The following is a 13,721-nucleotide window of genomic DNA, read 5'->3' on the forward strand; positions in this document are numbered from 1 at the left end:
ACTGTGCAGCTCTGGCACAGCTCTAAGCCGTCCTCAGCATTGAGCAGTTCGCCGACAAACCCACAGCCGGCCCCGCTCGCTGTCCCTGGCAGCGCAGCCCGGGGCGTTGCTGCCCGGCTCTCTGCCCGGCTCTCTGCCCGGCGCTTTGCCCGGCGCTTCCCCCGCCTCTTCCTCAGAGCCCATCCCCGGCCCCGCCCGCGCCTCGTCTTTGGCGCGAAAACGACCGTGGGGGGCGGGGCTCTGCCTCACAGCGGCCGCTGATTGGCCGGCGCGGCGGGCGCGCAGCCCACGTGGTGTGCGGCGTGGCGCGAACCGCTGTGGGGCCGGGCGGAGCAGCGGCAGCGATCGGGATGGATCTGGCAGTGGCGGCGGCGGGGGGCGCGGGCGCGGCGCCGCAGCACCAGCAGATCCGCGATGAAGTGGCCGAGAAGTGCCAGAAGTTGTTCTTGGACTTTCTAGAGGAGTGAGTGCCGGGGGCCGGGCCTGGCGGCGGGCGGGCACGGCCGACAGCGGGTGGCGGGCCGGCAGCGCCTCACGGAGGGGCCGCCATTTGGCAAGATCCTGTCAGGGCCTGGTGCCCCCTCCCCTTGACGTTCAGCTGGAGAAGCTCTGCTGTGGTCTCAGGCTCTGCCGGGAGGAACCTGTAGGAAGGCAGCACGCTGTTCTCTTGGTAGGCAAAGAACTTCTCGGAGAGTTTCCGCGGAAGCTTTGCCCAGAGGACTTGGGATGTCCAGGAAGTGAACAAGACCAGGTTGGATGTGGCTTTGGGCAGCCTGGTCTAGTGGAAGGTGTCCCTCCCCATGGCAGGGGCTTGAAACGAGATGATCATAAAATTCCTTCTAAACCAAACCATTCTATGATTACATGATTTTTTAGGTGCATTTGGTCCTTTTTAAGAAAGTTTTGTCACAGCTGTGTTGAAAACACTTTCTGCTGCTTATTTAATATACACATTATTACATCTGGCTCCCTGCGTGTTGCCTCCTGAGGGGCCCTTCCGCATCTAATAAGGAAACCATTAACATCACCCAGAGGAAACAAAACCTTGTTTGCTGGTGCAGAGCAATTTTGTCTGGTACTGGGACAACTCTCCTGCCTTATGAAATGTAAACCTGGTGTGCCTGTGCTAGAGTGTGGATAGGGCAGATAAAGCAAGGGGGTGGAATAAGAAACATTGTTGGAAAAGGGCTTTGCTAGGGACTGTGGGATGCCTGAATGTGAGTGATCCTTTACTCTGTCTTTTCTCCTGAATTCAGAAATATTTAATTGCTGCCTGGTATGTGACTGTGAAACGTTTTCCTGAGTCACTTTCAGGTTCCAAAACAGTGATGGGGAGGTCAAGTACTTGCGAGATGCTGAAGAACTGATCCGGCCAGAGCGGAACACATTGATCGTCAGCTTTGCAGATTTGGAGCAGTTTAATCAGCAGTTCTCTACCACTATTCAGGAGGAATTTTACAGGTAAAATGTAGAGTGGGTTTTTTTTTCAGTTAAAACTGAGCTTTGCTGGAGTCTCAGGCCCACAATATCTTGCTTTTATGTAGGAAAATTAGAGGCTTATTTTTTAAGATTTTATTTTTTTACTGGCTAAAAAAAAATTCTCTGTAGATTCCCCTCTGGAAACCATGAGTTAACCAGGTAATTGCATATATTGTGGTAAAGTACGTGGTCAGTATGAGAATACAGAATAAACTAAAATTTCATGCTCTGACAATATTTTATTGAGTTGGTTACTTATTTTGAAGATACATTTCTTAACATAAGGATAAAAGTGTCATAAAATGAGACTTCAAAAAAATCTATTATCAAACAACAGTGCAATTGTGCAAATAACATTATTATGCAGTCATATCACATTTGTCTCACAGTCATATTTAGAGTCTTTTGTGGGTTATACAACATAGCATTAAAAGCCAGAACCTGAAAATCTGATACAAGCCTTTATGTAATCTAAAGCAGGGAAGACATTTGATAGCTTCTCTAAAATTTGAAGTTTTTTCCCCATATTTCAGGGTTTATCCATACCTGTGTCGAGCCACAAAGACTTTTGCCAGAGACCACGGAAATGTTCCTGCAAACAAAGACTTTTATGTTGCATTCCAGGACCTGCCTACCAGACACAAGTAAGATTATTAGTAATTCCAGAAACTTGAGCTGTTTTACTACCAGGGAAAAATGTGTCAAAGCATGCTGAAAATGTTTTAGTTATGTAGTGTGAAGTGTGCTGTTGGCCAGTACACTTATAACAAAGTTTCCTGATCTTATGCAGGAGATTCTTTGACACAGTTTTTCATATACTTTTCAGATACTTAAATTCATCATATTTCACAAACAAGTGTAACCTCTTTAGTTAAAAAAAAATTTAGCGTGTATTGCTTTTTAAATATCAGTGATGTAATTTTTGCATTAGTTTACCTTTAGTATTAATCTAACAGTTTATGTAAAATCATACAATGAGAATATATTGTAGTAAGCTTGTTTCTTTTGTTTGTTTCAGCAGTTCTTTAGTCAGAGTGACACTATATTGTATCTTAGTACCCTGGGCCTAAAATTGTCAACTCAGTAATTTAATCCTTCTGAATTTCTGTTTTAAATAGAATTCGAGAACTGACTTCAGCAAAAATTGGCTCCCTGCTGCGCATCAGTGGGCAGGTGGTTCGTAGCCACCCCGTCCATCCAGAGCTGGTCAGTGGAACCTTCCTGTGCCTCGACTGCCAGACAGTGATCAAGGATGTGGAGCAGCAATTCAAATACACCCTGCCTAACATCTGCAGAAACCCAGTCTGTGCCAACAGAAGGAGATTCCTGCTGGACACAAACAAATCGAGATTTGTTGATTTCCAAAAGGTACAGGGGTGATGTTGGAGGGTGATGACAAGCAATAATGTTCCTGTGGTATTTGGAAGGTGTTTGTACTTCTACACATTGAAGATGGTTAATTTTTTTTATGTCAATGTCAAGAAAAGACCTCAAGAAAAGGCACTTTTTGCAAAAGGTTTCTTTCTGGGTCTGGAAGACTTATGTTTAAGAATGAGAAATTATTGGTTTTGCTGTGTGACATTTATTGCCTAAGTAAGCCACTGAAACCTCACATATTCAAGCCAGAGTTAGTCTCATGTTGCCAGTACATCATGTGTAGCTGCTTTATACAAGTATGAAAAGAGTTGCTTACTGATATCTGCAGAGTTTTGCTCTTCCAGGCTACTCTCCCAAATCCTCAGCACTTCACATCCCACAATTGTATTTTATGTCAGCCACATTAACTGAAATTTTCAGGTTACTTTTCATAATTGTCACCGTGGCCCTCATACATCCTCTAACCTGCTCTAGGACTCCTTAGATGCTGATTAGTGAAGGGATTTTTGGCAGTTTGTTGTATTGTAAGAGGGACTGACGTGGATGGCAGCAGTCTGATTCTGTTTAGCACATCTATTAGCAGTGTAGCTTTTGAAGCAGTTTCATACCTGGTGACGTGCTCAGTGTTGAAGCTTCTCTCCCTGCCAGGTGCGCATCCAGGAGACGCAGGGCGAGCTGCCGCGCGGCAGCATTCCGCGCAGCGTGGAGGTGATCCTGCGCGCAGAGGCTGTGGAGTCTGCCCAGGCAGGTGATAAATGTGACTTCACCGGCTCACTGATTGTCGTGCCTGATGTGTCCCAGCTCTCCACACCAGGTTTGTTGCTACTCATGACCTCCATGAGGTGTCCTTCCCGCTCGTGCTGGGAGCTGCTGTCCTGACTCCTGTTTCACCGGCAGGGTTGCGTGCAGAAACCAGCTCGCGGGTGACAGGGACAGAGGGCTACGAAAGCGAAGGCATCCGGGGGCTGCGCGCCCTCGGGGTCCGGGAGCTCTCCTATAAGCTCGTCTTTCTGGCTTGTTACGTTGCACCGACAAATCCACGGGTGAGTCTGTGGAGAAAGGGGATTTAAAGTTGTTGGTGATTTCTGTTCTGTATGGTTTTCCCTCAAATTAGGGAGCAGGAATGGGTAAAGCTATAAGTTTGTGTGAGTGCCACCTTTCTGTGTTGGTTTGACTGTCTATATGCTCATTGAATTTATATAGCAAGGTTCTTTTCTTGTTTTTGTTGCTCATAGCATTTTTCACAGGTGTGGTTATTTGCCAATGTTACAGTTGGTTCTACACAGTTAACTGGCACATGTATTTCCATTCAGCTTTCATCCATTTTTGCAGCATTTCCTTTTCTTCCAGGAAATCCTATTGCTGTATTTTGTCACAGGAAAAACAGGGGTCCTTTTTGTTCCCTCTGGTTTATCAAGTGACATCTTGGAATGCTACTGTAGCACAAGTAATACTGACTACATGTGGGTTTTGGCATTGTACTGTAATTATCATTCTGCTAACAGCATCACCATCATATAGCATAAAAAGGGTATCTGGTATGTTCTGGGAGTAGAAGTTTCTGGCCCTCATTTCAGAGCAGCAAAAGACCTTGGAAGTTCCAGTTAGAATGCTTACAAAGACAATTTTAGTCAAAGGAAGTCATATTGGTTTTATTCTTTTTTTAATCTCTCTACAAGCAGCTCACTTGGGATTTGCTCACTAACTGAAGTTGCACCATTGATTTTGCCTGCAAGGAAATTGGCTATTGGTTTTTAAAGCTACAAGGTGATGAGGTTATTTAGCCTAAGGACAGCTTTTCAGAATGTGTTCCTCCCATCTAGATTTCAGAGCAAGTTTTTCTGCTGTCTGCAGTACTCACATTCATTAATGACTCTGTTATTACTTTTATTGCTGTTTTATTTCCTTGGTTTAGTTTGGTGGAAAAGAGCTCCGAGATGAAGAACAGACTGCAGAAAGCATTAAAAACCAAATGTCTGTGAAAGAGTGGGAAAAGGTTTTTGAAATGAGCCAAGATAAGAACCTTTACCATAATCTGTGCACCAGCCTCTTCCCCACTGTCCATGGTAAGAATCCATTTGTGGCCTCAAAGACAGAAGATTGCACTTGTGTAAATATTAATTCCTTTTGCTGTTTCTGTAGTTTTTGGGAAAGGTTCGAAGCCCTGTGCCAGCTACCACAAACTCTCCCCCTCAGCACTGGTTGTGCTAGAAGAGGAAAATCTGTTTTTTGAGTATTTGTGGTGTTTAAATCATTAAGGCCTGCAAGCCCAATCTAAAGGGTTGGGTTTGATGTCAGGTGTTCTGCTACTGAACCCTACAGGTTTTAGTGGATATTTAGCAAACAGGTGAGTTCCGAGTGGATATGCCCAAATGCTCTAAAATTCTAGTGGGATGAAGTTTTTTTTAAATAGGAAAATTGTGGTGTTTTCTTTGGATGTTTAGTTGAATGTCTTTTCTGGGGCAGGTAATGATGAAGTAAAACGTGGAGTCCTGCTGATGCTCTTTGGAGGAGTTCCCAAGATCACTTCAGAAGGCACTTCATTGCGTGGGGACATCAATGTTTGTATTGTTGGTGATCCAAGTACAGCCAAGAGTCAGTTTCTAAAGTAAGATTAAGACTCAGTATTTAAATATTGTCCAGTTGTGACTAGAGCTATAAATGTGCACTTTTTCTGTGTTAAACATAGGAAAGGGAAGTAAAATACTTGAGAATATTTCCCAGAGATTGTGTGGATGTGGCAGAAGTATTTGAACAGGGCTAAAGCAAACTCAACTTACGAATTTCCAAATATTTTCAAAGGACATTAAATATTAAAAATAAAACATAATTGCACAATTAAAAATATCATAGATAAAATACTGGAGGTTTTATTACTCTTTTCCACAGGCACGTGGATGAGTTCAGTCCTCGTGCTGTGTACACCAGTGGCAAAGCCTCCAGTGCCGCGGGTCTGACAGCAGCTGTGGTGAAAGATGAAGAGTCCCACGAATTTGTCATTGAGGCTGGAGCACTGATGCTGGCAGATAACGTGAGTCTGGGAAGGGGAGAGGTTCCTGCATCCCTGGAATGAGTTTGACTAATGACAGAGAGCCCTAAATGGTCTTAGTGATGCTTTTTTGTTCCAAAAGTGATTGAATCTGGCTCACTTATTTTCATTCTTCCGCTGCAGGGGGTTTGTTGCATTGATGAATTTGACAAGATGGACGTGCGGGATCAAGTAGCCATTCATGAGGCAATGGAACAGCAGACAATATCCATTACTAAAGCTGGAGTGAAGGTAGCTTGCACTCCTCCTCTCTGTAGTCTGTAGCATCACCTCAATGTTTGTTACGTGTACTGGTGTAGCTTCACCTGCCACATCTTCATGTCACCTCTGCAGCCGCCTCACTGTGGCAGGACAGGGATTGCTTGTTGCAAAGGTTTTGTGGCACATACCCAAAGAAAGTCAGAAATGTTACTGAGAGGTAAAAAGAGGTAGTAGTGGATAGGAAACAGAAAATGGGAAAAGCCTAACCTTGAAGTAACCCAAAAAAAGGTTACAGAATGGTGTGTGTTTGTAGAAAAACAGGATCTTGTGAAAGCAATTTTAAGAGCTTGTTTCACTATTATTGGCAAGAGTGTGGCAGTGTTTCAGTGTTGATCAAACTGTGTCTCAGGGCAGAGACCTGGTTAGAAAGGGCTTGTTAGTGGAGTTTGGATGCTTTTGAGGAGTGATTGTTGTAATACCTTCATTGAACTCCATCTGAAAGACATTATGCTGACCTATTTGGGTTGCAATGAGTTGGTTTAGGAAATGGTCGCAGATACAGTTTTTTTAAAATATATTTTAATTTATTTTTATTTTTTTCTCCACTGTCAGGCTACTCTGAATGCCAGGACTTCCATTTTAGCTGCAGCAAACCCAGTTGGTGGCCGATATGACAGATCCAAGTCACTGAAACAAAATATCAACCTGTCAGCTCCCATCATGTCCCGCTTTGATCTCTTCTTCATCCTTGTAGATGAATGTAATGAGGTAATTTCAAGGAATTACAGAATAGTTTGTGTCAGAAAAGATCCTGGAGGTCTCTAATCTAACTGTGCACTCAAACAGATCATTGAGAACAGTTTGCCAAGACCTGACCTGTTGAGTTTTGAGTATCTCCAAGGATGGAGATTCTGCAGTCTCTTCAGGCCCCTGCAATGTGTCACAACTCTCATTTGTTCAAAAAATAACAACTGTTATATCTAATCAGAATTTCTCATGGTTCAGTTCATGTGGGTTACCTCTTATCCAAGATCTATTTGGCTTCATCACATCTACGCTAGCCAGTGAAGCAGTTGCTTTCCTTTCAAGCTGAACAGTCCTGGCTCTTCTGGTCTCTCATACATCGTGTTCTCCTGCCCTCTGACCAATTTGGTGGCCCTCTGCAGTTTTGAGTGAAGCAAATCTCATGAGAGTGTCTTGCTCCTGCTTTTCTGCTGTCTGTGCAGCTAAAAGCTTGCAGTACAAATTTGAACATGCTCTGCTGAATACAAGGATACTGTCTTTTCATCCTGTAGTGGTTTGACCTGCAAACTTAACACCATTAGTCATTTTTACAAATGGCTGGTCACTAAGGCTGAGACTGCTGCCACCTGTCTATGTGGCATTTGCCTTGGGAACGCATGAGATCCTGAGATTAATGTTGGTTCAGCCACTGTTCTGCTCAGAGTGATTATCTAATTGAGAAGGGACTGGTGAGAGAAACAGAGCAGGCTGAAAAGGAAGAAAGTTCCCACGCTGGAAAGTGCTGCTTTCTGCCTGTTCTCTGGCTAACTCGTAACCCAGGAGAGTTCCAAGAGGTTATAAATCCTAAAACTGCCTTTTATCCCTTCTCTGCTGTGTTTCCTTGTATTAAAAACCCCCAGGGCATTCTCCTGGACCTCCTGGCAGAGAGTTTGGCTACTGGAAAGGCTAGCTCTGCCCTGAGGGTTCCAAGTGAGCAGGGGGTATGGGAAGGAAGAACAGAGCTGTTGTTTTGCTCTTTGGCTGATGCTGTGCAAGTGATCCTGACAGAGCTCCAATATCCCAGGTGGTAGATTACGCCATTGCCCGGCGCATCGTGGATCTGCATTCCCGAGTGGAAGAGTCTGTTGACCGTGTCTATTCCTTGGATGATATCCGAAGATATCTGCTCTTTGCAAGACAGTTTAAACCAAAGGTAATTTTACTTTTTAAGTAAACTGTGGAATAGTTGTTCTGAGGAGGTCCAAAAGAACAGCCACTCTGCAGTAGACTTTTCTCGAGCAAATGCCAAGACACTTGGGATAGTGTTTTCTCAAGAAAAGAGACATGAACTCAAGTTATTACCTAGAAACAGATTGTATTTTGGAGTCTGGTACTCATAAACTCCAGAAACCCAGCCAGTCCAGTTGTTATAGTCCATGGCAGTTCTTAACCTTGGTCTAGAACAATTGAGGGGTCACTTCATGGTCTTCTTGTAGCTCACAGGCATGGGTTAATCAGCATGGCTGCTGCAGAGATTTTGTATTTTACTGACTTACTGCTTAAACAGTTTGTGTGTCTTTATTTTAAAAGGGTATTGTGCCTATTTCTTTGCTGTTTAGTCAGGTACAGAACATGAGAAACCATTCTAACTACAGATTTTTTTTGGGTCTATCCAGGTAGCAGCTTGGATGGGGCTGTGTGTTGGATTTTTCATAAGTCTATAAACAGAACAGTCTAGTAGGGACAGACACAAATTATGCCTGGAAACAAGTCAGTGGAACAGAAAAATAAAAATTATAAAAAGATCTGCTGTGAAATAATTAATGCTATGTACTTACTGTAATGTCATTATCATTGATAAGTGTAATCATTATTACAACATAATTTCAACTTAATGTGATTGTCATTATACTTTCATAGAGTACGTGTATAGCATAGAATATTTCAGATAAAAGCAGTAGCCAATACAGCAAAGGATCTAATGCAAGAAGAAAATGCTTTATAATACCCTGACCACTGGAACTCCTGTCACTCTGATGCCACACAGATATCCAAGGAGTCTGAGGACTTCATAGTGGAGCAGTACAAGCGGCTGCGGCAGCGCGATGGCTCTGGAGTGAGCAAGTCATCCTGGAGGATCACAGTGAGGCAGCTGGAGAGCATGATCCGCTTGTCTGAGGCCATGGCCCGCATGCACTGCTGTGATGAGGTATCAGGGGCTTGATGGAAGCTTGGGAAATGCTCATGGAAATGTGTGGCAGTTCTGCATTTGCTATTTGACTGTGATATTGGATGTAGTCCTGTGGGTGAGGAGGAGAACTTGGGGTCATGGTCATACTCAGTCTGAGTCTGTCTACCAGAAACACTGTTTTTAAGGGATGACTTGTAAAACTGAGGTCAGTTGGTCCAAACTGAGAACTTGCATGATTTTGTATCACAGCTGTGTCAGCACTCTCAGCCTCCCACCCCTCAAATCGTGGCAGTCACCTACTACTGTCAGCCAGGGCTGTTGGCAGTTTCTTTCCTGTTCTTTCACGTGTAATCTCTTGGCTCTCTTCCATTTACAATCTAAAAAAGCCAAAGTTCATCAAAGTATCTGGACCTCCCCAGGAGGACCTGTATCTGTGATCTGAGCTCCTGCTCACATCAGCCGCTGCTGAAAAGCACGTTGTGTTCTGGCTGTTAACTCTAGTGTGATTACTGCCCCTCTAGTCCCTGCTTTCAAACCCAGCAGGCCTTTTGAAATGTTGATTAGAGGCTATGTGACACATGCAGGGATGGAACTTTGCTCACTGGTTGTGTAAGGACACTCTTTGGGGTCTTTTAAATTAAATTCGGCTTATTAAAAACAGATAGCTTTTAGTTTATGGCTCAGCTACAGAGGATTTTTCCAGCTTTTGCTTTTCAGTTCTGGAGGATAGTATCATTAATTACATCTCTCTTTCTTTCATATTGTCTCTGTTCAGACTAATTTCTTTCATGTTTCTTGCTCCACTGATCTTTCCCCCAAATGTTCTTGGCTTAGTAAAAATTTTATCGACTCCACATGATTGCTAAGCCCTGAAAGATTAATCAGGCTGCTTTTCCCTCCATAACCTTGCATGACCTTGGAGTACTTGTGATGGGATATAATTCAACTTGCAGTCTTTACTGCTTAATTAGGTGAGATGCGTAGAAAATCCCTTTGTCAGAGTCAGAGATGAGTTTCTGGAGCTGTTGGAAAACTAGAAGAGCTCCTGTGCCTATTTAATATATGTTTTTTCAAATCTTCCTCAGGTTCATCCAAAACATGTGAAGGAAGCTTTCAGGCTTTTAAATAAGTCCATCATTAGAGTTGAGACTCCTGATGTCAATCTAGACCAAGATGATGAACAGCAAATGGAGGATCGAGAGGATCAAGATGGAGTCAATGGTAAATTCCTTACAGAGAAATTTTTCAAAGGGGAAAGTCCTTCCAGTCTTTACAGCTTACCTTGATTGAGCATGTGCTTCTCTTCAGTTTCTCATCTGTTTCTTATCTAATGAGCTCTACTAATCTGGACTTCGGTTCTTAACTCTCTTGCTTCTTCAGCCTCCTTCAGCAACTCACCTGGTTGGTCAATGCAAGGCTTTTCAGTGGTTCAGAGTATTAAATAGCTAAAAGATATTGCAGCTTTAAACGTGGGCATGTGTCCAAACAGGTGAGGCAGAAGCTCCAGCTGGGGTCAATGGTCTTGTGAATGGGATCAATGGCCATTCTGAGGATGTGAGCAAGGATGCTGCACCCAAAGCTTCCCTCAGGCTGGGCTTCTCTGAGTACCGACGAATTTCTAATCTCCTGGTGCTGCACCTCAGGAAAGCAGAGGAAGGTAAGAATTTCTTAATTGCAAAGAAGGCAGACCCTGAGTTCAGGGAGCAATTACTAGTGCATTTCTTGCTGTTGTACATGGGATTTTCTCTTGTGTTGGAACAACAAATTTCACAGATCAGGTGTAGACCTATGCTCATATGACAATACTACATCTGGTGACTTCTTGGAATTTTTAGCTCTGTTACCGTAGTCATTTATCAAAACCCATTAAGCTGAGCAGCAGCATGTCAGCAGAGCAAAGCCAGAAGAGGATTTGTATGTAGCACACAATAGTGTAACAAAGCTAGAAGAGTCTGCAGCAGTGAAAACTGGAGCAGGAGCTTTAATGCATGCTGGCAACCACAGCCATTAAGCAAATGGCTGGATTAGTTCTTCAGAAGCTAAAATATTTCAGTTGCAATGAGGCTACTCCTGCAATGAAATGCAGCAGTTGTCTCATAGCAGATACTAAAGCTACAAAGCTTTTGGAAGGTTGTGGAGATGACAATGTCTGTTCAAATGCTGAGTACGTGTGGAAGGATGACTCCTGGCTTTGTCTGACAGTGGTGTTTCTTTAGCCCTTACTTAGAGGAAAGGTGTGTGGGTCCTTGGAACTGGTTTTTCTTGAAGCTGAGGGCTGATGGAGTTTGGAAGCCACTTGAAAGCACAAAACTTTAAGCTTCCATTCTCAATCTAATTATCTCCAATTAAACCATGACACAATACCCTCCTGTGCAAAATACAGTGCTTTAAGAAAAAAAACCCTTAAGTCTGACATTTCCTAAACATCTTAAAAAGTGTGTTTCTCTCTTCAGCATTGTGAATGTTAATGTATAAATCCTTTTCTCCTGTGGTTTATGTGGTAGTTTACTGCTGCTGTATTTATGCAAGTTATTTTCTCTGCAGAAGAGGACGAGGCAGCACTAAAGAGGAGTGAACTCATTAATTGGTATCTAAAGGAAATCGAATCTGAAATTGAATCCGAAGAAGAGCTAATAAATAAAAAGAAGATCATAGAGAGGGTCATTCACCGACTTACACATTATGTATGTATAGAGATGTGTGGATAGTGATTTTAACTTGTACAGGGTTGTAACTTATATATTAAATATGTTTCATTTTTAATAAAATACATTCCTGTAAGGAGAAATCTGTTTTCTTCTTCCATTATATTGACTGATGTAGTATATATGCCTTCTTTGTTTAACACCTGTTACAGTAATTACAGAAAAAACACTGTAATAAATTAGAGATGTGTATAAGTAAAAGTTCAAAGTGCTATTCTATAGAAGTGTGGTATTTTTCTGTATTTCTATAGTATTAGTTATACGTTAGGATACAAAAATACAATTAACACTTCTGTTCAATGGATAGCCTTTAGTCAGAGGGGTATGTGGGCAGTTTGGAGGAGAAGGTATGACAAAATACGCTACTTTTCACTTTTAAAGACACAAACCCATTAGGTTGGAAAGCACTAGGCTGAAAAGTTCCCAGAAAGAATACAACATAGCAGTGATTTCCACTAAATGCTGTTAAGAATCTGTTAGAGGGAGTACACAATTAAAAGGGTTAATTAATAAGAGGCCCTACCAATACGAAAATGCCCTTCAAAGAGTACAAATGAACTTCTCTGCCCTTGTTTTGACACAAATCTCTGTCTGTTGCAGGACCACATTCTGATCGAACTGTCCCAGACAGGACTGAGAGGATCCAAAGAAGAGGAGACTTTTGATGATGATCCATATCTGGTTGTCAACCCAAACTATCTGCTGGAGGACTGAGGGCTGACAGTGGCATTGTAGAGCTGACTGGTTACAAGTTAGAAAATGCATTCTTTTCTTGCAGGGGTTGCTATATGGCTAATTCCTTAAATTCAGATGACTGTGCCAGAGTGTGGTCAGTAATATGTGATTTCTCATTTATACTGAGCATATCTGGAAAGTTCTTAAAGACATGACACATGTACATTAGTTCCACTGTTAGCTCTGAATTTCAGTGCCATCATCTGGATGCAGAGGAGAATCATCCAATAGCTTTTTTCATCACCAAGCTATGTAGATGTTTCTGTTTTAAATAAGATTAATTTTACATTTTTCTTCTTTAGTAGATGTTTTATGCTATAGGTTTTTACTGTTTTTCTTATTAACACAGATAAAAGCTCATTAAATGTTTGGGAGTGGAGTTGTTGTTACTTACATGTGAGATTGCTGTTTTCTGTGCTGTAATTTGAGGCTGAAAAAAATAGTGATCTCACTGTTTAATGTCTTAAGGAAGAGCAAATTTCCTGGATGACAGATGCTCTCTATGAAATTTTTTTAACTTCCTGTAAATACAATGAGAAACCAATTGCTTCTCTTTCTTTTTAGATGGACTAAAACTGTGCAGGCTCCTGTTACGTATGTCAAGTAGCAAATTGCAAATAGCCAAGTCCAAAGCAAGGCTTTAAGTCAGCAGGGCAGAAACCCCAACCTTGGTGAATGTCTTGACTTGTAAGTGAATTGAAAACTGCCACCATTTGTGAGGGATTTTTAAGACTATATTTGTAAACCTGTTTGTAGATCTTTCTATAAGAAAACTTTGCTTGGATTTCTGTTCTCAGTTTTTTACTCTCAACTACTTGATTATTAAATAATCTATTAAGAATTAAAAATACCTGAATATTTGTCTTGTTGACTGGATACCAGCACCTAAGAAACATTTGTAATGCATGAAAGGTATCAAAGTTACACATTTTATTTAGAAGTAGTGTGAAATAACTGTTTCTGAAGGAGGCTCAGAAGTGGAGCTGGTTTGTAAGACAATATTCTTTTCCTGTTAGTCTCTCCCACCTTTGGAGAGTTACACCTTGGTCTAACTAAGCATATCATTAAAGTTCTGTCTAAGGAGTGGAGAGAATCATAAATACTTGTCATCAATACTAGCCCATCACTGGGCACTAATTCCAGCTGCAGTAACTTCTCCACTCATTTCTTTCATAAACCACATTTTGGCAAATACTACATTTCATTAAAAATAGCCACTCACCTGCAACACCACCTTCATGTTATTCTTTATTTTTCCTTT

General features: G+C 42.2%; 1 protein-coding gene across 1 annotated transcript; it reads left to right on the plus strand.

Moving 5' to 3' along the window:
- Positions 1–312: 312 nt before the first annotated feature.
- Positions 313–13,610, plus strand: MCM6 (minichromosome maintenance complex component 6). The gene is made up of 17 exons (XM_058840493.1): positions 313–463; positions 1,315–1,461; positions 2,013–2,123; positions 2,598–2,847; positions 3,505–3,670; positions 3,754–3,899; positions 4,772–4,922; positions 5,323–5,464; positions 5,746–5,887; positions 6,029–6,136; positions 6,719–6,874; positions 7,914–8,042; positions 8,877–9,038; positions 10,106–10,241; positions 10,510–10,677; positions 11,565–11,704; positions 12,326–13,610. Exons 1-17 carry the CDS (start codon positions 351–353, stop codon positions 12,437–12,439), a joined length of 2,481 nt encoding a protein of 826 aa, XP_058696476.1. The 5' UTR covers positions 313–350; the 3' UTR covers positions 12,440–13,610.
- Positions 13,611–13,721: the final 111 nt, after the last annotated feature.

This window comes from Poecile atricapillus, chromosome 5, assembly GCF_030490865.1.
Source record: "Poecile atricapillus isolate bPoeAtr1 chromosome 5, bPoeAtr1.hap1, whole genome shotgun sequence".
In the NCBI taxonomy this organism is placed as follows: Eukaryota; Metazoa; Chordata; class Aves; order Passeriformes; family Paridae; genus Poecile; species Poecile atricapillus.

What these genes read in the sequence shown, in the direction of transcription:
- MCM6 (XM_058840493.1), top strand. Translation starts at nt 351, where the DNA reads ATGGATCTGGCAGTGGCGGCGGCGGGGGGCGCGGGCGCGGCGCCGCAG. An exon ending in TTCTTGGACTTTCTAGAGGA is followed by an intron (nt 464 to 1,314) that starts GTGAGTGCCGGG and finishes AGTCACTTTCAG; the next exon opens with GTTCCAAAACAGTGATGGGG. An exon ending in ATTCAGGAGGAATTTTACAG is followed by an intron (nt 1,462 to 2,012) that starts GTAAAATGTAGA and finishes CCCATATTTCAG; the next exon opens with GGTTTATCCATACCTGTGTC.